This window comes from Mustela erminea, chromosome 4 (assembly GCF_009829155.1).
Source record: "Mustela erminea isolate mMusErm1 chromosome 4, mMusErm1.Pri, whole genome shotgun sequence".
NCBI lineage: Eukaryota > Metazoa > Chordata > Mammalia > Carnivora > Mustelidae > Mustela > Mustela erminea.
Window position 1 is genome coordinate 56,298,981 of NC_045617.1, and position 26,986 is coordinate 56,325,966.

General features: G+C 37.2%; 1 protein-coding gene across 3 annotated transcripts in view; it reads right to left on the bottom strand.

The window, feature by feature from the left end:
• Nucleotides 1-26,986, bottom strand: part of ADGB (androglobin) — a 173,228-nt gene that overhangs the window by 144,073 nt on the left and 2,169 nt on the right. For all 3 annotated transcript variants that reach the window (XM_032339299.1, XM_032339298.1, XM_032339297.1), the window contains exon 2: nt 1,748-1,910. In XM_032339299.1, coding sequence (XP_032195190.1) covers nt 1,748-1,910 — 163 coding nt within the window. The remainder of the gene's footprint in view (nt 1-1,747; nt 1,911-26,986) is intronic.

The following is a 26,986-nucleotide window of genomic DNA, read 5'->3' on the forward strand; positions in this document are numbered from 1 at the left end:
CTGCCCTGATCGTGCAGTTTTATACATGGTCCGAGGATCACAGAACCAAGGTTGGAGTCTGATGTTCACTTAGCAACATTCCTATATGTTGCCCCCAAATGAAATGGGCATCAAGTATCCAGCACACATGTTACTTTTCCAGTCTCAGTGGTTTTTCTCCAATAAATGTTCTTTCAACAGATGTGCCCTTGATTCAATAACATTGGTAAGTTCTAGAATTTGATGCCTAACCTCCCAGAGATCTGCAGGATTTCTCCGTCGTCACCTGGTAAAGGCTTACTTACACTTCAAGGGCCCTAACATGTTACAGTTTATAGCTTATTTCCTATTTCAGTTTTCAGACACGCTGCTCTTCACCCTGTTATCCTTCACACTCTACAGTGCCCTGTCTTTAGGTCTTTTCTAGAGCTCAGTGCTTACCTGAGGATTTGCACAGTCTATCTTCCTGATGTACACTCACACTCAACCCCCATTAGTTGTAAATTTCTGTTAAAAATATGTAGGCTATGACCATTGTCATGTGAACCCACAGAGTTCAAAAGCCCTGTCCGTCTAAAAGTTCCACAGTCATCCTAGGTATGGTGAAAAGAATGTATTCCCTCATCCGTTCCTAATCTGAAATTGTTCAGGTACTAACAGAATCAGCAATTAGTTACATTTGTTATCTTTTGTAAACAAATTACTGTAATGAATTATGCAGTTTATACTTCTGCATTTTGTGAACAAAATATAATTGCTAATAAGAACCCTTCCAGAGTTCTCGATGCAAATAAACACCCCAGAGTTCATCATGGTCATTCTGGCAATTTTGTTTGTGTTTTGAAACTGCATTGTGTTTCATAAACATTTTGGTTAAATGAATTGTTGCACCAAATAAATGGGTCATATTTTTTTTATTTTTTTTAAAGATTTTCTTTATTTATTTGGGAGAGAGAGAGAGAGAGAGAGAGAGAGAACGTGCACCAGCAGGGGGAGCGGCAGACAGAGGGAAAAGCAGTCTCCCTGCTGAGCAGTGAGCAGGGTGCCTGATGCTGGGCTCCATGGGAGGACCCGGGGATCATGACCTGAGCCAAAGGAAGACACTTCACTGACTGAGCCACCCAGATGCCCCAAAGGGTCATATTTAAAATGCAACCCAGACTCATACCCTCAAAAAGAAGTCTTTAGAAATAGAGTAAACATTTTTAAAAAGGCAAAAGAACCTAAGATAATATACTTGGAAAATGTAGGCACACTGTTCTCAGCTCCAATCCCATCATGTTTCAATGGCCATAGATAAACAAAGAGTACCTGAAATCCTTCTCCAAATATCTTCAGGGGGGCAATATTAAGAGATTCAATCTTTATCTCAGTAGCAGTAACAACTTAAAAAAAAAAAAAATCTCCTATCATCACTAGGTAACAGTTCACAGGTCTGCTGGGGCTTTCATTTTCTAAACTACTCTAAATGCCTTGTTCCCAACCCTGTCCAAAATCTACTATCTGACTTGTTCTATCAATTTCCCCTTTATTTCATTATGACCCTCTGATCATCTCTCCCCGTTTCTTACTCAAATGGAATTAGCAAAGCCCAGGTCTAAGGCTTGGAAAGACAGGCTAGGATGGAGGGAGACAGGTGGACAAAGACAAAATTTCTCGCTTGAAGGGAGCCTCTGGAGAAGAATGAGCACTCTCCCATGTTAACACATCTTATGCTACTATCACATTAGGACTAAAATGACCTCTAGTCACATTCCAGCGGACTTACAAATAGAGGGCTTTTTCCTGTTTTGTCCTTTTCTTTTCCACCTTTGCCTGCGTCCCACTTCTCTGCATTGACGTCAGCCTCGCTCCATTCCGGCCAGATTGGGAACTTCCCCTTCTTCTGCTCCACGGAACTAGGCTGCGCGCTACTGCCCAAGTAGTACTGACTAGAAACAGAGCAGGGAGATGGGTTAGTTTTAAGTCAAATCTCTGAGGTAAAATATTGGGTTCATTGCATGGTTTGACTTCAATGGTCTTGTCAGCAGTCATGTTAAAGACATTTTTCAATCGTTGTGACCTGTAGCCAGACAGCTTCCACAGGTTAGGGTTCAAAGAAACTAAAATACCTGAAGAGATTATTCTGTAAACAAATTTTGAGCCTTAGGCCCTACTTACTAATGTAGGACATTCATCATAAACACATAAAATGCCATGAAGGGGCATATTTATATACAATTCACACTTAAAATCCTTTGCACGTATAATATTAATGGCTTTCTGAAGATCACTATGAATGTAATTTTGATTTTTCCCAGTATAAGTGTGCTATGTGATCGTTATTTTAAAATAAATTTTTTTTAAAGATTAGGTAAGTAGGAAAGACATTCCCACTCCATTCTATAAACCACATTGTTAACAAGTGTCCAAAGATATACATTTCTTCTTCAAAAATAGCATCATTTAGCACATTCTCTTTATAGACTGTTTATTTCCATTTACCAGCATATCATAAATAGTTCCTACGTCGATGAGAATTTATCTAAATACAAATTTAATGATTGCATACTGTTCCATTGTATAAATATACTTCTTTTTGTCTAAGTTTCTGTATTTAAAAACGTGAAGGTTTTGATTTAAAATTTTTTTCACTATTTCATATTTTTTAAACATTTTATTTATTTATTTGACACAGAGGGAGAGGGAGAGAAAGCACAAGCAGGAGGAGAGGCAGAGGGACAGGGAGAACAGGCTCTCCACCTGAGCAGTAAGTCCAACACGGGGCTCGATCCGAGGACCCCCGGATCATAATCTGAGCTAAAGACATACTCTTAACTAACTGAGCCACCAAGGTACCCCTTTTTCCACTATTATAAACAAGAGTTTAGAGGCTTTCCTTATCCCAAATCTTTGCATTCCTTATTAATTCTTTTCTTAGGATAGATTTTAATAAGAGAATGTAAAGTACCCAAATATATGCATATTTAAAGTTTGTGATATATTTTCACTAATTATCTACAGAGAAGTTGGACTTGTTTTATACACTCATTATCATGTTGCAATTCTATATCTCTAAACCTTGACTTTCGCCTTTTTTTTTTTTATTATTGTAACCTTTAAAGTCTAAAATACGTGTCTCATTTAATTTTTTGAGTTTTAACTATGAATGACTACAACCCTGCTCTAGACCCTTGGATAGGCAGTGAACAAACCGGACAAGAATCTCTACCTTTATAGAGTTAATATTCTACTGGGTAGAAACATAAAATCACAGGATAAATTAACTAAAATATAGAATGCATTAGAAAGTGAAAAATTAGGGGGAATCATAAAATAGGAAGGGGGAACGGAAGAGTTAAGGTACACAATTGTAATACAGTGGTTAAGGAAAGCACTCCATCATAGGGTAATCGTTCACTCAACGGGGAAAGAACATGAAGGATCGAGCGGTGTGGATCCGGGGAAGGCTGCTCTGGAGACCGGAACTGGCAAGTACAAGCCGCACGGCAGAGTCTTCCAGATGCGGAGCGCATCCTGGCTTATCTGAAGAATAAAGAGATCAGTGGGGCTGAAGGAAAGTAAAAGGAGATAATTTCAGAGAGGGAACAGGAGATGCAGAGATTATAAAGGTGATGTAAGCCAAAGGAAAGACATCGATTTCCCCAGGTGAGAAAGGAAGCCAGAGGAGAGTTTTGAGCAGGGACGTTTATAAGCCTTCATGCTTGCGGCTATGTTGAGGAAAGGGCAAAGGGAACAAGAGAGAGAATTTAGAAGGCGCTGAAATAACAGGTGAGAGCGGATGGTGATGTGGACCAGGTTGCTGATGGTGAGGCAGCAAGAGAGAGGCCCCCGTTTTTAAGAGAAAGCCCATAGATGGAACTGATGTTTCCTGCAAGACAGAAGACTATGGGTTTGGGCAAAACAGAGGTAAAGAGTAAAGCAGCATTTCACTTGTAAATGAGCTGTGTTTATCACATGCTTGTGGTGATGTTGAATAGTTAGTTAGACATAGGATTCTAAGGCTTTGGGAGAAAGAATCAGTCTAAAATGAAAATTGGAGTCATCGGCGTTTAGATGGTATCTGAAGTCTTAAGACTTCAAGCTATTAAGGCTTAAAGCTATTCAAGACACCTAACAACCGGTGAGCAATTGACCAAACCTTAAAGCCTCGTTATGTTAGACATTATTTATTTGAGTCGCGGGGTCAGGAGTATGAGGTCTTCGGGATGGGTCAGGGGCTCAGGGCAAGCAGAAGACAGAAATGTCTAGGGCTCAGGGTTATTGGTAATGTTATTGTTAAGGTTATTCCACAATCAATATTAAAATATTTCAGTATTCTGACTATCAGTACAGCTGTATACCTGCTCTGATACTCCAAGTGAAAAGTCAGAAAGAGTAGGAAGAAAACTGAGAAAAGCAGTCTGTGAGTGTGGGGGACAGAATAATGCATCCCCCCCTCCCCCACCTCTCGCTCCTCCCGCCACCCATGTCCACACCCGAATTTCTGAACTGGGGGATAGGTTACCTTTCCTGGTAAGAGATGGTTTGTAGACAACTTTAAGTATTTGAGATGGGAGGTTATCCTGGTATCTGTATGGGTTCAGTGCAGTCACATGTGTTCTCAAAAGTGGAGGGAGACAGAAGTCGTCAGAGGGAGATTTTACTCCGGAAGAATGAATAGAAAAATGCAAAACTGTTGGGTTCTGAAGACAGAAGGAGGAGGCCACATGCCCAAGAGAGTGAGCAGCTTCTTGAAGCTGAAAAAGGCAAGGAAATGGATTCTCTCTGCGAGCCTCTAGAGAGGAAGGCAGCCCTGTTGGTTCCTTCTCGTTAGCTTTTTGGACTTCAGACCTCGAGAATTGCACAATAATAGTTTTGTACTGTTTAAGCCACTAAGTTTGTGGTATTTTATTATAGCAGCATTAAGAAACAGAAACAGAAATAAAACAGTAGAGGGTTATGCCTTAAAAGTCGAGTAAGACTTTTTTTTTTAAGTAAGAGAATGCTCAGCAGATCCAAATGCTGCTAATAGATCAACAGAATGAAATATGAACAAATAAATGTTGAATTTAGCAACAAGAAGGTGAAAGGTTTTTCTCAAATTTCACCTTCTGGGGCAGGGGGTGGGAGGAACTTTCTCGAACATCCTATGTAGAATAGCAACCCCTCTGCCTCCTTTCATATTGCTTCATTTTTATAGCACTTGATGGTTCTCTCACTAATCCTTTGGTGCTTGTGTGTTTCCACAGGTAGGCTTTGTAAGCTTCACAGGGGTAGGATCCATGGGTTTTTTGTTCACTCCTTCTATCTCCAGCAATTAAAACAGTGCCTGGATAACATAAGAAATCTGTCTCCCTCTCTGCCATCTATTTACATGAAATAAAAGAACGAATGTCTTGACATACTACTTCTAGCATTTCTAATTAGGACTGTTTCAAGGTTTTATGAATAGGTAAAGGTTGATCAGGTGGCTCACCAGTCCTGTTCCTCATTTCTTTTATTTCCCAGTCCTTTGCAGTTTGGCTGGTACTTTGTGGTGGTGTTTTAGACAATAGCATGTATAGGGAGATATGTTGTATCCTACCTCTAGGCTCACAAAACATCCTATGACATACTTGTCCGCATGCTCAATCCTTCAGAGAAGATCTTGGGAAATGGTAATTCGTGGGGTTTTGGAATATAGGTGAGGTTCAGTAGGGTGAAGTCTGGAGCTGATGACCAAGAAAGAATTCTTGAGACATCTTAGGTGCAAAACGGTGGTTTTATGAAAGCACTGGGACAGGACCCGTGGGCAGAAAGAGCTGTTGCACCAGGGTTGTGAGGTGTGACTGCTTATATACTTGGGAGTTGGGGGAGGTAGGGAACATGGGGGTTTCAAAAGAATTTTCATATGTTAAAGAAGACTCACAGGATACCTGAGGCCTTGCTGTTGTCAAGTTAAAGTTGCCTCCCCCCACCCCCAGCAAGGCATTAATGTTAGGATAGTTGGAAGCTTCCTGGAGGAACATTACACTCTGCCTGCTTCAAGTATGTCAATGGGCTGCAGGTTATAAGAACGTTTAACTGTATCTACATTTCCTTCTTCCTTCAAAGCGAGGTTATTGATGGAAGTGCTTTGTTCTTATAGATTGCTAAGACATTTGTAAACCGAGGGAGACTTGCAGGAATGTGATCTCTATAAGTTAACTATTTGTTTTTCCTTTCTATAGCTTTAGGGAGCCAAGAGTGCATGAGAAATGTCACATAGATACCATCTGGGGCTTGGGGGGTGTTGTGGGGTGTCAGCTTCTGCTTTGTCCTCAGCTTGCCTTCTGTTCCCTCATCAGTAATGCCACAAGATGGAAAGAGCCAAAAATCCTTATTTAGCACATGCAAGGCCACTCCTAAACTCCCAATCAAACTCTAATATAAATGAGAAATATCCTTTGCTGTGTGATCTGGGGTTTATCTGGTATTGTAGCTAACATTGATTACTTCCTACTTGCTTCTTTGATATTGTAGCTAGCATTGATTGCTAACATTGACAAATATAAAGGGTATAATTATTTTTTTAGGGTTTGGATTTCTTCTTTTATGACTTTTAGCATTATAAATCATTATATCATTACACGTGGTAATTTACTTATACATTACTTTTTACTATCTTAAGTCTTTGACACTTGATTCTTTTTTCTTGTGATTTTTATTGTTTTTGTTTGTTTCTTGTTTTGGGGTTTTTTTTTTTTTTTTTTTTGGTTTTTGGTATATTCTCATGTTTTAGGACACTTGTATTATGAGCCCATCCTTATCAGGGTGTTCTTTTTCTCCAATCCCCTTTCCCCAAGGCAATCCTGTATTGAAAGAATGCTTTTTCAATGTTAATATGGAATTTTCTTCTTTCAGAAATCCCAAATAAAGAAGGCATCCAGGAACCCATAAGTACTTTAAAATCAGATCTCAAACCTACCAGAGTCTCAATCCCAAGATTTCCATTTCTCAAGGAAGATTTTTTTATTTTCCAGCCAGACACTAAGCGTAGAAAAGCTAACTGTCTTATAATCTAAGATTATAAGGCAGATTTTTCTTATTCACCTTTTTAAAAAGAATTAAACTTTTGAAAAGTCATGCCTTCATCCAAGGTTGGAGCACTCCCTTTCATCATTTGTCCTATATATGTTAAAACACAAGAGTCTACTTTCGTAAGGCTGCTAAGCCTTCCCCAGGGAAACTATAGTCTCAGCTTAGAGTTAAAATATCCTGACTTTCAGTTCCCTCCTCATTTCTGGATCCTGAGGATTTTTTATTTCTTTAGGTAGGCATTTGTAAGGATTATGTTTTTGTTTTTGTTTTTTGTTTTGTTTTGTTTTGTTTTTTGTCTTAATCCACTATGTTGCTGGAAAAGAAAGTCTAAGAATATATCCATTGAGTATTTCTAAGAAGTATTCCAGGAGTATTTCTAAGAAGCATCTAAGAAAAGGTGACAGAAAGATGATTAGAATAGTTTTCAGGAAGAAAGGAAAATTTTTCAAAATATTGTTAGGAAAACAAAGGCATAAAATAGTAAACTAAGAGTACCTCTGCTTTATTCAGGTTTGGTACAACTGTAGAGATAAAAAGAAATCCATGACTATGTAGCCAACAAAATCATGATAAAATTTAACTCATTCAGGAAGCTCAGTCTCCTTAAAAGCTGTTTTTGTAAGGGGAGGATCTAATTTCTTAAAAGAAATAAAGGCTCTGCTGAGATTATGTTTTGCTCTCCTCTTCTTTCTGTCAAGTGTAAATGAATGTTCTGGCTTCCTCCCTTAAACTATTAAGCTTTATCACTAATTGGCCTACTTCTCTTGTAAACATAACAAATTTGATTCTGTCTGTGTTGAAGATGACTGAAAATATACTCTCATTTGAGGCATTTCATACCAGCTCCATAGCTCACCTATAGTGTTACACACACAATTTAAACAATAGTAAAATACGGCTCAATGTCAAATATACAGTAGATTTGATTCAAATGTGTTACTTTTGAAACAGTCAGCACAGTGTGCCTTTGACACTCATTGCCAGAATGTACGTGCTGCTATGGGATAGCTGAGACCCTCAGACACTCAAAGTACAGTATTCCTGGTCTCATCAATTCTGAGAACAAGCTAATCTTTAAACGCAGAAGTAGCTCAGGACTTTTGAAGATTTGTGAACTGGTAATACTGGGAGATAAAAAGTGCCAAATTCTAGGAAAACTCATAGGTGCAGAGAAATCACACCTGACACGCTAAAGTATCAGGGGTACCCGGAGTTATTTTATTCGCATAGCAACATACCCAAGTACTAGCAATCCATTAAAATTACAAGCTGTATAAGAGATTTGGAAGATAAACATATCCTCAGAATATATGACTAAATACTCCCTTCTACACAGTGAGTCTAAATATGCTATTGAGATAGAGGAAGTCTCACCCACACTTTTAGGAGAGGCTAGAAATCTGTAGACAAAGCATATTTATGGAAATTTATTATTTTTTAAAAAACTTAATGTCAATGAGGAATGTTTATAACATCAAGCCTGTACATTCAAAATGCCAAATGATATTTTAAAGGAAACTGATGCTTGGAGGGAGAAAAAAATTCCACAGAGCCAGACAACGGGCTGATTTCCAGAGTAGATACATAAAATATAAAGATGCTCCTGGGGAAAAGAGAAGCAACAGGAGAAGGGAAGCAAATTTATAACAGCAGGTCAGGTTGGACAGAATAGTCTGACACAAAAATGATATATTAAATAAGCAATAGGTTTAGAGTTGTTAAGATGATTATATATAAAATACATATATATATCTTATATATATGGAACTAATATACCTATTAATTCCATATATATATTTGTGACTGAAATGAACTGATCATGATTAAAAGACATTGAAAAATGTGAATGAGTGTTTGCAGAGGCAGGAAGGAGAGGGGCAAAATGGGTGCAGGTGTCAAGATATATAAACTTCCAATTATAAAATAACTAAGTCATGCAGAATGTAATGTACAGCATGATGATTATAGTTAATAATATTGTATTGGATATTTGAAAGTTGGTAAGAGAGCAGATCTTAAAAATCCCTATCAGAAGAAAAAAAAATTTGTTAACTATGTGTGGTGATAGATGTTAACCAGACTTAACTGTGGTGATCACTTCTCAGTATCTACAAATATCAAATCATTATGTGGTACACCTGAGCTAATATAATATTATATGCAAATTATATCTCAGTTTAAAAAAGAAGTCAATGCACTAATTAGAAAGAACCTGTAGGGGTGCATAGGGAGTTGAGATAGTGTAATCTGCAAGTCGGTACTGGAATTAGATTCGAACAGTGGTAGTCCAAGCTTAAAAGTCTCTAAGTCCATTTTGAAAAAAAAGCACAGTTTACCCTGTAAGTGTCAAGAGATCAGAAATACGATTCATGAATGATCACGTAGCTAGAGCTACTCATGAGCTTCTAACTTTGAACTTGGGCTGGTATAACTCCTCCTATAGTTTATGGCATAACAGGCAATGTGCCACTTTCTTATGATTCTAAGAGGAAATAGGTTGGCTATAGAAAAAAAAAAAATGGTAATGGGCCGGTGGTATCAGGGATAGCACTTCCCACATGGGAGAAAAGCCTTCAACCTCCCAATGCTAAGACTTCAGTGGGAGCAGGGTAATACAAAAATGCACCTCTAATCAGAAAATTTTTATATTGTGTGTGTGCTAGAACAGTGTGCTAGAGACCCTCTACTGGTTCCTTAATCAATTAGTAACTAAATTATGAATAGGTCATGAGGTTTTCAGAGAGGTCAGAGTCCAAAAGATTCTTTGGAAACCTCAAAAAAGTGGCTATTTGTCAACTGATAAGGAAGTATTTCAATATTGTAACAACTGCCCTATCCTTTTCAGTAGTCTATCACAACAGGATGTCGCAATGGGTAGGGACTGACTTATTCTGAAAAACCATCCCAATCACATGGCAAAGAACAGTATACATGAGTTTAAAATACCTACAAAAGACCTCAACGTGAGACAGGAATCCATCAGAATCCTAGAGGAGAACATAGGCAGTAATCTCTTTGATATCAGCCACAGCAACTTCTTTCAAGATATGTCTCCAAAGGCGAAGGAAACAAGAGCAAAAATGAACTTTTGGGACTTCATCAAAATCAAAAGCTTCTGCACAGCAAAGGAAACAGTCAAGAAAACAAAGAGGCAACCCATGGAATGGGAGAAGATATTTGCAAATGACAGTACAGACAAAAGGTTGATATCCAGGATCTATAATGAACTCATCAAACTCAACACACACAAAACAGACAAGCATATCAAAAAATGGGCAGAAGATATGGACAGACACTTCTCCAATAAAGACATACAAATGGCCATCAGACACATGAAAAAATGTTCATCATCACTAGCCATCAGGGAGATTCAAATTAAACCTACATTGAGATATCACATTACACCCGTTAGAATGGCCAAAATTAGCAAGACAAGAAACAACATGTGTTGGAGAGGATGTGGAGAAAGGGGAACCCTCTTACACTGTTGGTGGGAATGCAAGTTGGTGCAGCCTCTTTGGAGAACAGTGTGGAGATTCCTCAAGAAATTAAAAATAGAACTTCCCTATGACCCTGCCATTGCACTACTGGGTATTTACTCCAAAGATACAGATGTAGTGAAAAGAAGGGCCATCTGTACCCCCAATGTTTATAGCAGCAATGGCCATGGTCGCCAGACTGTGGAAAGAACCAAGATACCCTTCAATGGATGAATGGATAAGGAAGATGTCGTCCATATACACTATGGAGTATTATGCCTCCATCAGAAAGGACGAATACCCAACTTTTGTAGCAACATGGACAGGATTAGAAGAGATTATGCTGAGTGAAATAAATCATATGGTTTCACTTATTTGTGGAGCATAACAAAAAGCATGGAGGACATGGGGAGTTAGAGAGGAGAAGGGAGTTGGGGGAAATTGGAAGGGGAGGTGAACCATGAGAGACTATGGACTCTGAAAAACAATCTGAGGGTTTTTCAAAGGGCGGGGGGTGGGAGGTTGGGGTACCAGGTGGTGTGTATTATAGAGGGCATGAACTGCATGGGGCACTGTGTGTGGTGCAAAAATAATGAATACTGTTATGCTGAAAATAAAAAATAAATTTAAAAAAATGTGAACCAAAAAACTAACACTAAAAAGGAAAAAAAGAAATTTAAAATTACAAAGGACAGTCAGTAAATAAATTTTAAAAAAATCACACCCAAGAAAAGAGAATAATGTAGCAAATTTAAGAGATATTTAAATGTTTAGAATCACTGAAAAGATAAAGGAGGGAAAGTTCTGCTTTGCAACAAGCACAGGAAGATATTAAGCAAACAAACAAAAAACGAGATCAATATAAACAAAGACATATTGATTGGAAAATTGCAGCAATGACAACATCAGCTGTTGAAAGAATAGACTAAATAAAGCCAAAGAAAGGAGAGGACTAGGGATTTAAAAGGTAGAATTTTTTAAATCGAGTGTTTGAAACAGACTGTTAACTAGAGAGAGCAAAGTGATGGTTACCAGAGGGGAGGTAGGTGGGTGGAGGGATGGGTGACATAGGGGACAGGCCACAAGGAAGGCACTTGTTTTGAAGAGCAAGGGGTGCTCTATGGAAGTGTGGAATCACTATACTGTACACCTGAAATGAATATTACACTGTATGTTAACTAAATGGAATTCAAATAAAAGCTTGAAAAATAAAATAAAACAAACAAAAAAAAACAAACTAAAATAAAATGTTTGCATAGATAGAAAATGTGAACTAAGGATGTGGATAGATTGAAGAACTCCAGGGCATGCCTAAAAGAAGGTGCAGACAGATAAAATAGTTAGGATGGGGGTAGGGAGAAATATCTGGAAATGGGACTGCTGAAAAATCTTCAGAATTGATGGAAGATATGTCTTCAGATGGAAAAAAATACATCAAGCAATAACATAAGATAAATGGGAGGTCAGGGGGTTCAAATCTGCCTCTAGATATATCAACTAACATTGTAGACAAATGATGAAGATGAAAATCTATCTACATAAGGAAATATCTATCTACACAAAGAAATAAATGTAAAAACTAGCAAATTGACAGCAATCACAGTCACAGTAATATAAGGAAGTAGTATCATCAAAGCTGAGGTAAAAAACTGTCAATCTTGAAATTAACATCCAATTAAACTCTTATTTAAAAGTGAGGTAGAAACATTTATCTTTAATTATCTAAAAATATTTAAAATTGTGAATTTACCATAATAGATTGCTATAAAAATATTTACTGAAGGATTTATCTAAGGAAAACAGGAAATGAACCTAGATTGAAAGTGTAGGCTACAAATAGCAATGGCAAACAAATTAGTCAATATATTTTGGCAAAATTCTAAAAAATATTTCCTACTAACAAATAATGATTACAATAACTCTGGGTTTTTAAAAACTATCAAATATAAGTGAGGTGGGAAAGGGAATTCTGATGGACACAGTGTGCCTGTTTTTTCTTTAGGAATAATGGTAACTGTAGACTAGATAGGAAAGTATTTGAAGATAAATCTGTTTTTAAAATAAGGATTGTCTTAGTCAATTTGGGATGCTCTAACATAATACCATGGATTGCATGACTTAGAAACAACAGAAATTTATTCCTCACAGTTCTGGAGGCCAGAAGTCTGACATCAAGATGCTAGTATGATCAAGTTCTAATGAGAGACATCCTCTTGGTTGCAGATGGCCAAATCCTCATTGTGTCCTCACATGGTAGAAAGAGAGCTAGATAGCTCTCTGTCCTCCCCTTCTTCTTCTTCTCCTTCTTCTCCTCTTCCCCCTCCTCCTCCTCCTCCTCCTCCTCCTCCTCCTCCTCCTCCTTCTTCCTCTCTTTTTAAGATCTATTTATTTATTTGAGAGAGAGAGAAAGCATGCACGAGTTGGGGGATAGGCAAAGGGACAGAGAGAATCTTGCAGACTCCCCGCTCCCACACAGGACTCCGTCCCACAACCCAGGAGATCATGACCTGAGCCAGAACCAAGAGTCAGATGCTTAACCAACTGAGCCACCCAGCTGCCCCTCTCTCTGTCCTCTTCTTAAAAAGATGCTAATCCTATTCATGAGATCATCACACTCATGACCTCATTGCCTCTCAGATGCCCATATCCAACATCACTGCATTTGGATTAGGATTTCAATATACAAATTTTAGGGTTAACAAATATTCAAGCCATTGCAAAGACCCTTCAAGAGATAAAATTTAAAACTTCCAAACTGAGAAAGAGCCAAAGAGTGGACCTGATATTAGAAGACAACAGTATAAACTCTGCCTTAGGTAGATGGGAAATTGAGAATGCAGAATTCTTTTCATAAAGATCAAATCAACCAATCTGTCTGGAGACTAAACCATTTTAAAGAAAAATACTGTTTCAGAATGAGAAAGGCATCTCACTCACCCAACAGTTCACTTATTTTTAACTAACATTTATTGAACACCTGCTCTGTGACAAGCTCTGTACTTGATGATAGGGTTACAGACTCATAAATACATGTCTCTAATCTTGAGTTTATTTTAGAATTCAAACAGGTAAACAGATGATGTCAATATAATGTGGTATACACAGAGATGGAAACATTCACAGATGGCATTGTGCCCAATGTAAGGCAATTAGAAAAAACTCCCGGAGATAAATAGCATCTAAGCTGTTTTGAAAGATAACAAGAAATCTTCCAGGTTGTAAAAACAGAAAGGGCATCAGTAAGAAAAGAGAAGACCATAAGAGACAGTAAGAGGCAAGAAACAGCAGAGTGGGTGCAGGGAACTATGAGCTTTTCAGCACTGCATGAGCATATAGTATAAAACAGCGGGGAAATTAGGTTGGGAAGCAATACAAAATAAACAGGCAAGGGGCGCCTGGGTAGCTCAGTGGGTTAAGCAGCTGCCTTTGGCTCAGGTCACGATCTCAGGGTCCTGGGATCAAGTCCCACATCGGGCTCTCTGCTCAGCAGGAAGCCTGCTTCCTCCTCTCTCTCTCTCTGCCTGCCTCTCTGCCTACTTGTGATCTCTCTTTGTCAAATAAATAAATAAAATCTTAAAAAAAAAAAGATAAACACTTTGCCCATTGTACAAAAATGAACATTTTATTCTTAGATATATGGTATGTAACGTTTACCCATAATGGACCATCAGTTTTAAAACAGAAAGCTTGAGGAACTCTGAAGTTTCAATACAACTCAAAAATGAGCACAAAGATAATTATTATGAAAATGTGATTAAAGATGATCCCCATCACATCTGTAAGCTGTGTTCTTTTAATTAAAATTCTTATAACAAAATGTCTCTACTATATCAAAAACCAGTATTTTAGGAGATAGTATATACTGTCAATTACATATAATTTAGGATTTCACTTTTGGGGAAAGAATTGTACCCATACCTGCAATATATTATTTGTGAATATATATTTGTAAATACTGCTTCAAACCCTCCCATCTTAATATTTAGAAATAAAATGTAAAATTTAGGTAACAAACCCAAGAGATGTCATGTTCATTTCAGTTGCAATAATGAGGACTGAATTTATCTTCCCACCTAAGGCAACCAAAACCTGAGCAAAACACATGAAACTGGTTTTCAAGGCTGACATCAAGTGATGAAGGATGGTGCTTCTCAAAAAATAGGAACCAAATGAGGTGAGCCTTATAACTCCCTCAGGTTATGTCTGTGAGAGAATTTGGGGCTGCAGTGCAAGAAGAGGTCATCTAGGCATATCATAGCAGATTCCTTGAGTAGAGGAACAGGAGGTGAGAGTCTGGAGGAGACCAGATCTGCTAGAGTTTGCAAGACAGAGACTAGAACAGAGAGCTTCACAGAAAGAACTACTGAGATCTTCAGAGGGTCACCCATTCCATATATATTATAGTGTGAGTTTTTCCATTTCTGCAAAAGACAAAAATCGCTGATATTTTAATAGGAATTGCATCTAATCTGTAGATTGCTTTGGATGGTAATGACATTAAAATGTCATTAAGACTTTCAATCCATGAACATGGGAAGTGTTTCCATTTTTTTATGCTTTTAATTTCTTTCAGCAATGTTGCTTAGTTTTTATTGTATAGGTCTATCACCTCCTTTGTTGGTTTAGTTCCTAAGTATTTTATTCTTCTTGCTGCTACTGTAAATATTGTTTTTGCCATTTTCTTCTCAGATTGTTCATTGTCCATGTATAGAAATGCAACAGATTTTCATGTGCTGTGAACTTTGTAGCCTGCCACTTTGATAAATTTATTGTACTAACAGGTTTTTTGTGGAATCTTCAGCATTTCCTACATGTAAGATCATATCATCTGCAAAGAGAATGCTTCTTCCTCCTTTACAATTTAAATTATTTTCTTTTCTTGCCTAATTGTTTTGGCTAGTACTTCTAGTCCTATGTTGAACAGAAATGGTGAAGGTGAGCACACTTGTCCTGTTCCTTGTCTCAGGAGAAATGCTTTTAGCTTTTCATCATTGAGTATGATATCCTCCATGGACTTTTCATGTATGGTTTTATTATGTTGAGGTACTTTCCTTCTATTCCTGGCTTGTTGAGTGTTTTTATTATGAAAGGGCACTGAATTTCATCAAATGCTTTTTCTGAATTAATTGAGATAATTGTGTGGGTTTTATCTTTATTCTGTTTATATGGTGTATCATATTGATTTATTGTCATACGTTAAACCATTCTTGCATTCCAAGAATAAATCCCACGTGTCTGGGTGTATATTCTTTTTACTACCTCTCTGAATTCTGTTTGCAATGATTTTGTTGATGATCTTTGCCTCAATGTCTTTAAAAGTTTTTGGTCTCCGGGCACCTGGATGGCTCAGTGGGTTAAGCCTCTGCCTTCGGCTCAGGTCGTGATCCCAGGGTCCTGGGATCGAGCCCCACATCAGGCTCTCTGCTCAGCAGGGAGTCTGCTTCCCTTCCTCTCTCTCTGCCTGCCTCTCAGCCTACTTGTGATCTCTCTCTGTCAAATAAATAAATAAAAATTAAAAAAAAAAAAAGTTTTTGGTCTCTGGCTGGCTTTGTTATCAGGGTAATGCTGGCCTCATGGCATGAATTGGAAAATATTCCTTCCTCTTCAATTTTTCATGAAAGTTTGGGAAAGATTGGTATTAAACTTTCTTTCAGTGTTTTGTGGAATTCATCAGTGCAGCCATCAGGTCCAAAGCCTTTCATTTTGAGAGATATTGATATTTGATTACTGATTAAGTTTCCTTAGTAGTTACAAGCTTATTTAGATTTTCTGTTTTTTCATGAGTTATTCTGGTAGATTTTGCAGTTTTAGGAATTTGTCCACTTCTTCTGGGTTATCTAATTTGTTGGCATGCAATTGTCCGTAGAACGCTTGTTATCCTTTTTATTTGTATAGAACTGGTAGTGATGTCCCCACTTTCATTTCTGATTTTAGTAATTTGAGTTTTTCCTCTTTTTTTTCTTATTCAACCTAGCTAAACATTTGTCAATTTTGTTGATTTTTTCAAAGAACCAATTTGGGGTTTATTGATTTTATTTATTGTTTTTCTATTTTCTATTTCATTTATTTATTCTCTAATCTTTATTATTCCTTTCTTTCTACTTACTTTGGGTTTTGTGGATGATAACAATAGAATTAGCTCTGTGTGAGTCCTCCAATCCTTTTGAGTACTTTTTTCTTTGACCTTGGGTAGTTTCTCACACACATGAGATTTTTTTTTAAATGATTGAAATACCTGAGATGGAAACTAAAGTGTTTGAGAAAAAAATACTGAAGACTAAGGAACTTAAAACAATAGCAATAGAAATAACCCAAAATGAAACATGAAGATGAATTGAAAGTAAACAGAGCATCAGTGAATTCTAGGACAATTTCAAACAATCTGGGGATTATGTCCTCAAAGGAGGGCTAGGAAGAAGAAAAAAAATTGGAAGAAATTATGGTCAAAACTTTTAAAAATTAAATGCAAACTACAAATCCACGAGTTCAGGAATTTCAATAAGCCCGAAACTCAAGAAACATTAAAAATATCATGCTTAAGTACAACATAAGCAAATGACTCAAAAGTTCTGTTGAAAAAAAAGTGCTAATAACTGGAGGGAAAAAAAGACACATATTACATGCAGAGGAACAAAGAAAAAGGAAAGCAATCAATTTCTCTTAAAAACAATTCAAATAAATGGGGAATATCTTTTAAAAATTAAAAGGAAAAAAATCTGTCAAGCTAGAATTATACACCTAGCAAAAATATTTCTAAAAAGTGAAAATGACATAAACACTTTTTTCCTGACATAAATAGCTGAAAGCATTCATCAGCAGAAAATCCTTAGCACAATAAAAAAATAAAAGAAGGCCTTTAAGTAGAAGAAAAAAAAAATATCAGATGGAAAATCAATAAGTCTGCAGAAGATACAGTATATAGAACACTATCCAATATAGAACAATATCCATTAAATTGACCTAATTGACATTTATAGAACATTTATCACAATAAGATGCACATTCTTTTCAAGAACACACATTATGTTTATGAAGATGGACCACAATCTAAGACATAGAACATCTCAACAAATTTAAAAGAATTCAAATTATAAAAAGTATCTTCTCTGACCAATGGAATTACATTAGAAATCACAGAAGAAATATGGAAAATTCTAAGCTATAAATATAACAGAAATAAAACACTTATGATTAACCAATATGTTAAAGGAGAAATCAAAAAGGGAGTTAGAAAGTATTTGAACTGAATAAAGATGGAGAAAACATTAAAATCTACAGGATCCTACTGAAGCAGTACATAAGGGAGAAATAATAGCCAAAAAAACCTATATGAGGAAAGAGTCAAAGTCTCAATATACTCAGTTTCTACCTTAAACTGGTAAAATCTAAACTAAATAAAGCAAGAAAATTAAGATTACATCAAATCAATAGAAATAGAAAAATGATACAGAAAAATCAATGAATCCAAAATCCAGTTCTTTGAGATCATCAAAATTAATCAAACTCTGGTCAGATTGATCAGAATATAAGACAAAAGACACAAACTACCAATATCAGAAGCCAAAGTGGGCCATCACTAATGATTCTAGACATTAAAAGGAGAATAAAGAAATACTACAAACAACTCTAAGTCCATATATTCAATAACTTAGATGAAATGGAACAATTTCTTGAAGGACATAAATTAAGAATAACTCAGAGGTTGGATTGGAGATACTGAGTATCCCTGTGTCTATTAAAGAAAGTGAATTTGTCATTAAAAACTTCCCTACAAAGAAAAGTCCAGGTCCAAATGGCTTCATTGGTGAATTCTACTAAATATTCAATGAAGAAATAATACCAATTCTACCCTACCAGCTAGAAACAACATGAAAGAATATGAAAGTAAAATAAATATAATGAATGAAAGAAACCACACAGAGAGTATACATGATTCCATTTATATAAAACTCTAGGAAAATTAAAACTAATCTATAGTAACAGAACACAAAAGAGTGGTTCCCTGGAGACTGGGGTGAGGAAGGGACAGAAGGCAGGGATCACCAAGAAATCATGAAAACCTTTTTGAAAGGTAAATCTCTTCGTTGTCTTAATCATGTGGATGTTTTCATGTGTGTAGATGTACTTCAAAACTTATCAAAACATATCCTTTAAATACATGGAATTTTCTGTATGTCAGATTTACATGAATAAACCTGTTTTTAGGGTTGCCTGGCTGGCTCAGTCAGTTAGGTGTTTGCCTTTGGCTCAGGTCATGATCCCAGGCTCCTGGGATCAACCTCTTGTCAGTCTTCCAGCTCAGTGGGGAGTCTGTTTCTGCCTCCTTCTCTGCCCCTCCCCCCACTTGTGCTCTCTCCCTCTGCCAAATAAATAAATAAAATCCTTTTTTAAGTATTTTAAAAAAATAGGGGCACCTGGGTGGCTCAGTGGGTTGAGCCGCTGCCTTCGGCTCGGGTCATGATCTCGGGGTCCCAGAATTGAGTCCCGCATCTGGCTCTCTGCTCAGCAGGGAGCCTGCTTCCTCCTCTCTCTCTCTCTGCCTGCCTCTCTGCCTACTTGTGATCTCTCTCTGTCAAATAAATAAATAAAATCTTTAAAAAAAAAAAAAGAATTTTAAAAAATAAACCTGTTTTTAAAAAAGAAAGAGAAAGAGGGGTGCCTGGGTGGCTCAGTGTGTTAAACATCCAAATCTTGATCTTGGCTCAGGTCTTGATCTCAGAAATAAAAAGAAAACAAGCCTGGGAATTATAAAAGGCAAATTAAGGAAATTCCAAACACCATACTGTGATAGCAATATTATCCGTTCCTAGAGTCATAATACATAGTAAAATTAAATCCATATTGTATGATATATTTGATCACTGAGTTATATGCAATAAAATATATTTTGTCTATATATTTTGTTTTTCTTGTATACCTATTCCTGATAAATTAAATATCCTGAATAATCTGGAATTGGGAAGAAGTCAAAACTATCTTTATATATAATGAAAGTAATCCATAATTGTATTAAAATGTATTTTATAATCCAATTATTCATAAAACATGAATAAATAATTTTTTAAAACTTAAAAACACATTAATCACATACCTTGCAAAGATGACAAAATGATTTTTTAAAAATTCTTAAATCAATTAAGAAGAGTAATTAATACAATAGAAAATGTCTAAGAGTTGAAAATCTTCAAAGAAAACTTTAGCTGGTACAAAGTTATTAGAAACTTCTAAGCAAAAAAGAAAGAAAGAAAGAAAATCAGAAGCTGATTTACATATACACAGTCTTATATGTGCTTTAATTAGATTATTTTCACTGTGGGGATTAAAACTTCAATAAAATGAGGGTCTGGAATTTTGCCATTTTTTTTCTTCAAGCATGCTGTTCAGAGTTAAGACACAATATTAGTCATAGTGGGAGGCTGTTTATTTGTCCACTGTGCAATCAGCAGGCCTTCTTAAGTAGTGTCAGCTAATACCCTGAAAGAATTAGAATATGAACACAATTACACAACTGACTTAATTTGGGTTGGGACATTCTGAGCCATACTCTTTAGAAACCTCACATATGTAAGGAAACAAATTGAAATCTTAAAAAAATTTCAATTAAAAATAGTTAAAGCCAGGTTGTCGTGCTGACCTTTTATCCTCTTGGTTTTATTAAAATTATTTAATTGGATACTAAATTTTTTAAGTTCATCATTTTTTTCCAATACATTGTGCTTGAGTAAATATGAAGATGGCCTAAGACTCAGTTTCTGTTCTCAAATAACTTAAAATTAGTGAGCATCAATACACACAGTAAGAAAACCGCAAAGGCAAAAGTTGAAAGGGCTTGAAAAAAGTTAAAAACCAAGTGCTTTATCTGCACAGAAGAGGAGGAAGATGATTTCTAATTTAGCCAATCCGTGATGGCTTCAAGGAAAAGCAGGTCTTAAGATATTCATACAATGGCAGGGGTAAGGCCAAAGCAACCGTAAGCAGAGAAGAGAGGATGGAGAAAGGCACAGAGGTAGAAAAGTGGGAGGATGTCCATCGTGTGTTAGTGTTTGGCTGGTAACAGAGACTAGGAAGGAGTCGGAGTGGGCTATGGCCCTGCCAGCTAGTTCCAGGCCTTCTTCCTCCTTCTTTTCCTTCCTCCCTTCCGTCTTTCTCTTGTAAAGCAGGAACATCCTGCTAGTGGAATAGTTTGTTGAGAAGATGACTAACAGTACTGCATAGAAAGAAGATTGGGACTAGACTGAAGAAAGCAAGGAAGTTGGAATGCTTTCTCAACGGTTCCACCTGGAGTTATCAAGACCCAAACTAGAAAATGACAGGGAAGAAAAGGAAGGTTGAGCCAGGCTAGAGAAGCAATTTGAACGTAAAATCAAAAGAACAAAGGGACGAACCAGATGCTGGGCAGGGGAAAGTCAACCATGACTGAACTTTGGAGTCCGAGAGGGTCAGCGCAGATGGTAATAAGATTCTTCAAAATGAACCACACGGGAAATATGTACATTGGAGAGAAAAAATAGGAACTCCATTTTCGACATTTTTAACCTGGAGCAATAGACCACCTCCGAGTGGATTTGTCCACTTGAACCTGAGCTCAATTACATGAAAAGGACCACAGATGCTAATTTAGTCCACTTTAATCAGGAATGACTGTTTTAGATGATCAAAAAGGAGACAGATCGGTGAGAGGACAGGTGAGTGAGACCACTGCAGAATGACTTCATGCAGGGGGCAGAAGAAAGCAAGCAAGGCAGGGGCAGGCCTGAGAGAAGAGAGACCTCAGGGAAAGGGCAAGAGAGGTGAGATTCAGCTGGAGTGACCCATGCTCCCCTGGGAGGCAGCTAAACCCTCTGGAAAGACAGGAGGAGTAATGAGAGCTGAAGAAGAGGCAGCTGCATCTGCTTTTCCAGTCCCAAGTCAAAGTACACGAGGACCTTATGCTTCTCCCGCTTCCCAGGATCTAACACCTTCCACCAGCAAAGCTGATATTTATAAAGAGCACATGGTGTTTTTCTTTTACGCTAACTCCAGCTAGTTTCCTCATGACCTCATTCTTTGTTGGTGGTGCAAACCAGTCCTTAATTTCTCCTAGACTTTGACCCAAGGTGTAGGAAACATGGGGCTAATTCATTCATTATAATAGTATGTAGAAAGGGCCTTGTTGGCAGTGTGTGCAGTACAGACTTCACCTTTGACCTTGACCTTACTGTGTTTCTGTCTCATACCTGGGACCAAAGCAAGTAAAACAGCTCATTGTTCCTGCTTCCTCTCCTTTTGCCTCTGGATCTATGAGGTTTTACAAGCTGGAGACTTTCACACTAATTTATAACTAACCTCGAGGGTAGAAAGGGCACAGTGATTTTTTTTTTTTTTTAAGAACTACAACTGGAGTAATATATGTAATTCTGATATTCATCCTATGGCAAAAAAATAAATATAAAGTATTTGGACCACAGCATTTGTTTTGACACCAGCAAAAACAAAAAACAAACAAGCAAAAAAAAAAAACCATACAAAATAGAAGTAAATGTTCACTTTAAACATGTAGCATATGTGAATTCAGCCCTACAAATTAGCAGAGGTGTAGCCCCAGAATTTAGAATTAATTTGCCCGAACCTATACTTCTTATGACAATATATGTGCATCTTCATTGTTGAGAGTAAAAGTGGTAGTAATATTTCTTTTTTTTTTAAAGATTATACTTATTTATTTGACAGACAAAGATCACAAGTAGGCAGAGAGGCAGGCAGAGAGAGAGAGGAGGAAGCAGGCTCCCCGCCAATCAGAAAGCCCGATGTGGGGCTCGATCCCAGGACCCTGAGATCGTGACCTGAGCCGAAGGCAGAGGCTTTAACCCACTGAGCCACCCAGGTGCCCCGATAGTAATATTTCTATTCAATTTTTCACATTACACAAAACATATCAAATTATATAGCTCATATCAAAGATTTATTTTTAATCTGTCTTAAATACACTTTTTAGCCATTTCATCTCACACCAAGTAGTATAATCAGTTTATAGATTATTTAATCCCTTGAATTAAATAACCTGTGACCTAGAAATGTCAAAGAAATATTAAAGTCAATGAAAATATTTTTAAATACTCACCTTTGATAAAGGCAACATTAGCTTGCACATCTAGAGGCATTAGCAACAACGCTACTAGTTTCAAAGTACACATCTGATTATGTTTTTAGGGAACAATGAAATACAAATTCATGAGTTTATAAACTTACATCTTTTTAAGGTAGCATCTACTTCTCTAATAATGTTACCAAATAAACTTTAGAGGGAACCATTTCTTCTCCAAAACTAAACAAATTAAAAATTGGGTGATGCTAAAAAAAAAAAAAATAGATTTCACTGCCAGCGATGATTCTTACACCACAAAAAATTCTTAATAAATTTTTTAAAATGTACAGATTAGGTTTATTTTTTTTTAAAGATTTTATTTATTTTCCAGAGAGAGAGAGTACACACAAGCAGGCAGAGAGGCAGCGAGAGAAGCGGGCTCCCTGTCGAGCAAAGAGCCCCATGCAGGACTCGACCCCAGGACCCTGGGATCATGACCCGAGCTAAAGGCAGCAGCTTAACCAACTGAGCCACCCAAGCATCCCAGATTAGGTTTATTTTAAAAAGAGAACAAATGGCATTCCCCAAGACAAATGTGGTATTTCTTTCCTCATTAAGCAGAATTTTGGGGCTGAGATTTTATATTTAAAGATACGCAACAGACATTTACGTAATGCCCTAGTGTGTGCCAAGAGTTACCCTGCGTTCTGGGGTATGTCCAACAGGCCGTCTTCCTTACTCTTGCAGTCTCATTCTGGTTCTGACCCAGAGGGGTTTTATGGCCAAGCAACCCCACCAGGGTTCCAGTTCAACTCAATTAAATTAGACACATTTGTTAAACACACACTGTACCAGGCCCTGAGAGAATGCAGATAAGCCAGATAAACCAGGCAAGGCCTTCAGAAATTTGCCACTGAACTTTATTTCCACTTTTCTCTTTCAGACAGGGTGGCATCATTTCCTGGACATCACAACAAGTATTACCACCGCAACTGAAGATCAGAAATTTGGCTTTTGTAGACTTCGACAACAAAATTATCTTACAGATCAGCTCTGCACCCATCTTTATAAATGTCTTTCATTACCATTGACAGTTCCCCTTTAAAAATACCCCTCACTGGGACACCTGGGTGCCTTGGTCAGTTACGTGTCTGCTTTGGGCTCAGATCATGATCTCAGGATCCTGGGATGGAGCGCCATATGAACTCCCTCCTTGGCCAGGAATCTGCATCTCCCTCTGCCTTTCCCCCCTGCTCATGCTCTCTTTCTCTCTCTCTCTTGCAAATAAATTTTTTTAAAGTCTTTAAAAATAAAAAATAAATAAATAAAAATAACCCTCACTAGTTGCTGGACGGAGGGCGGGTGGGTGAAAGGGATCACTGGGTGATGGGTACTAAGGAGGGCATGTGATGTAATGAGCACTGGGTGTTAGATGCAACTGATAAATCACTAAATTCTACCTCTGAAACTAATTTTTAAAAAATGTCCCCCACTATCCTCAAGAGTTCCCCTTTCATAATGTCCCTCATTGCCATGGAGAGCTCTCCAAATCAGGCATTCCCCATTATCTCAGCCCACCACTCATTTCTTGCTATTATGATTCTTAATCCAACATATAGTCTATGCAGACAAGTGTCAAATTATTCCTCGTGAATCATTATTTTAACATAGAAAAACATCCGTGTTTTTCCCTTATACTTCAAATCCCTTAATTAAGTTTAAATCCCTGAATCCGTCCCTCTCATTCTGCTGCATATTCATTTTAGATGTTTTAGGGGCCAGTCCATTCAGACACAGACACTCTACGCCAGCCATGTTGGCTTTCTGTGCCATTTACAGGCCCATAGCCTGCACTGACCGTCTTGCTAACTGGTGCCTTCTGAATTGGGGATTGGCTGGTAGAGGAGTGAGGACAGACCACCTCTGTTTGGACGTGATCTTCCTCTCCTCTTCCCTATAGAGCCCTCATTGTAGGACTCTCATGATGTCTCTCATCTAATTCCATGCAAACATACGGCCTCTTGCATTATTATTTCCAGCAAGTACCCCTGACCAATGTGGAATCACCGTATACCTCCTAGTTACTTCGGTGTGAATTTTAGGGGATATTTTTTCTTCCTAGATCACATATCCCCGGAGAGAAGGTACCATGTTTCACAATTCCTTGTCCTCTCAGACCTACAAGTGAGTTGGGCATGAGAAGTACTCACTGAATGCTTGAGTAATTGACACAAAGAAAAAGCTTTGCTCTAAGGAAGCTTCTGTCACAGGAAGTAACTTTTTAAATTTGTTAATTGGCCTTAGTTGTTGGGGTCAATAGAGGTCATCTGGGAAAATCACAAAACTCATTGTGAGCCCTGGGTTGTTTTGTCCTCCGCTGGCTCTCTTACCTTTGCCTTCCTCTGTGGAGCTATGAGGACTGGACATGGTGCCATAGGCACCTTCCCACTCTCTCATGGGGAATTTCTTTCCTGATCCCTGAAGGTGGAGGAACATATTACCTACCAATCACTATGGCATGTTTTCATTTAATCTGCTCTCCCTCTTGAACCTCTGATGACCAAGAACCCACTTAATTTAATCCTCAGTAAGATAATTATTCTTCTATTTTGTGTTGCTTTTATAACATTGATCACAATTAGTCCTGTTTTCAAATTTTCATACGGACTGATACGTCGTTCTTTTTTGAAAAGCCTACAAAATATTTAGATGTGCTTTTCAATCAGTAAGGATAGATTACTGAGCATTATGAAATTTCATTCTGTTTTGGAAAGAGGGTTAATTTCATCATCATTAAGAATCTGGAAGGTTGCATAATCCTTGCTAGTTTAACAGATTATCTATTTGTTTGAGCTTGGTTTGAAGGTGCTATTGGAAGTGAAACAAAACTTTGTTTAGTATAAACACCAAATCCTGTCTCCACCTCAAATGCCATTACAGTTCCAAAGAGTTTGGTGTTTACAAACGAAAGCTCTAACACTTCTAATAACTGCTAATATTTAAAAGGCATACTTTCTTTTCTTTCTTTTAAGTTAGCCATGGTAACACAAAGGCTTATATTCAGTACTTCCAAGAAAATCAAAGTTTTGACTTAAAGTGTCACTACAAACTCTTCTAATAGCATCTACCTAATGAAGGTGTATTTGCCATGTCTATCAGTTTTCAAATTGATTAAGTTAGACTGGTTTATAATTTTTAATTATCATTAGATATTTGATACTGAAAGTTATAATTTGTGACAGTTGTTATGACAGTTACTGCTCCTGAACATAGAATTTTTAAAAGATAACTTCTACTGGAAAAATGAATTAAATCAAAGTGTTAAATACTTAACTATAACAAAATTCTCTCACCCATTGTGGACACAGTAGATTTTTTGTTTTTTGTTTGTTTGTTTGTTTGTTTGTTTAATCTGATTAAGTCATGGAAGTTTAGAGCTGAAAGGGCAAATACAGCAGAAAAGGGAGGACAGAAGATGTTGGATCTGGGGCAATTTTAATTAGGTGGTTCTTCATTTAAAGAAGAAAAACACTGAATGTCAGAATAGAAAAATGACATGTCCAATGTCACAGAAAATTTGTGCCAGAATGAACCCTATAACAGAAATTCCATCCTTCCTGAGTCAGGAAAATAGACCAAATGATAGTAAGTGAGTCTAATGTGAGGACTGACAACACAGTTCCCTGGCATAACATTGCTTGATGATTCAAAGTCATACTGACATGTGAATTTGGTCAGAGCTGGACATAGATGACCCTGCTTTCTCAGTTTTAAGTTCTCGGTTTTTGTACTTTGTCATCTCAGCAAAACAGATTAAAAGAGAAGGAGAACCGGGCTTTAATCTAATTCAGAAGGAATGGAAACCAAGCTGGGTCACTAAACTATGAGCTCATTTAATCAACAAGTGGAAATGGTCAGTATTAGCCACCACGCTAGGTGAGAGCCAAACATGGTATTTGTCCCCATTAGGACAAATAATTTGAGGGAATAAAAGAGGTATGCTAGAGATTGCTATTTTCAAAGCTCTGAAGACCCTTCCTCTCCTTTCCATGTTTAGGACCATGTTAGAGTTGATTGCATTTATTGGATGTGTAACCATAAGGTACAGTAAAATGATGTAGGGAAGCTTACTGTAAATATCCCCAGACTATTTCAAATGACAATTACACTGAAGCCTTGATAGACTTTGTTCCCTAGGTCCCAGGCAGGGTGACAACTTATCTTTTGTTGATGACTTAGCCTGATATCTATGCTTGAATCTCCAGAAAAATTTTAAAGGGAGACTTGATTTATAATAAACTTCACATTTTATTATATTATGTACAGCAAAATCTAATGATTTGATGTTTAATGCTCAATAGTTTCTAGCAATGCCTAGCTTTTGTGTAACTATTTGCCTTTATGCTTGTATTTTCATAAATTG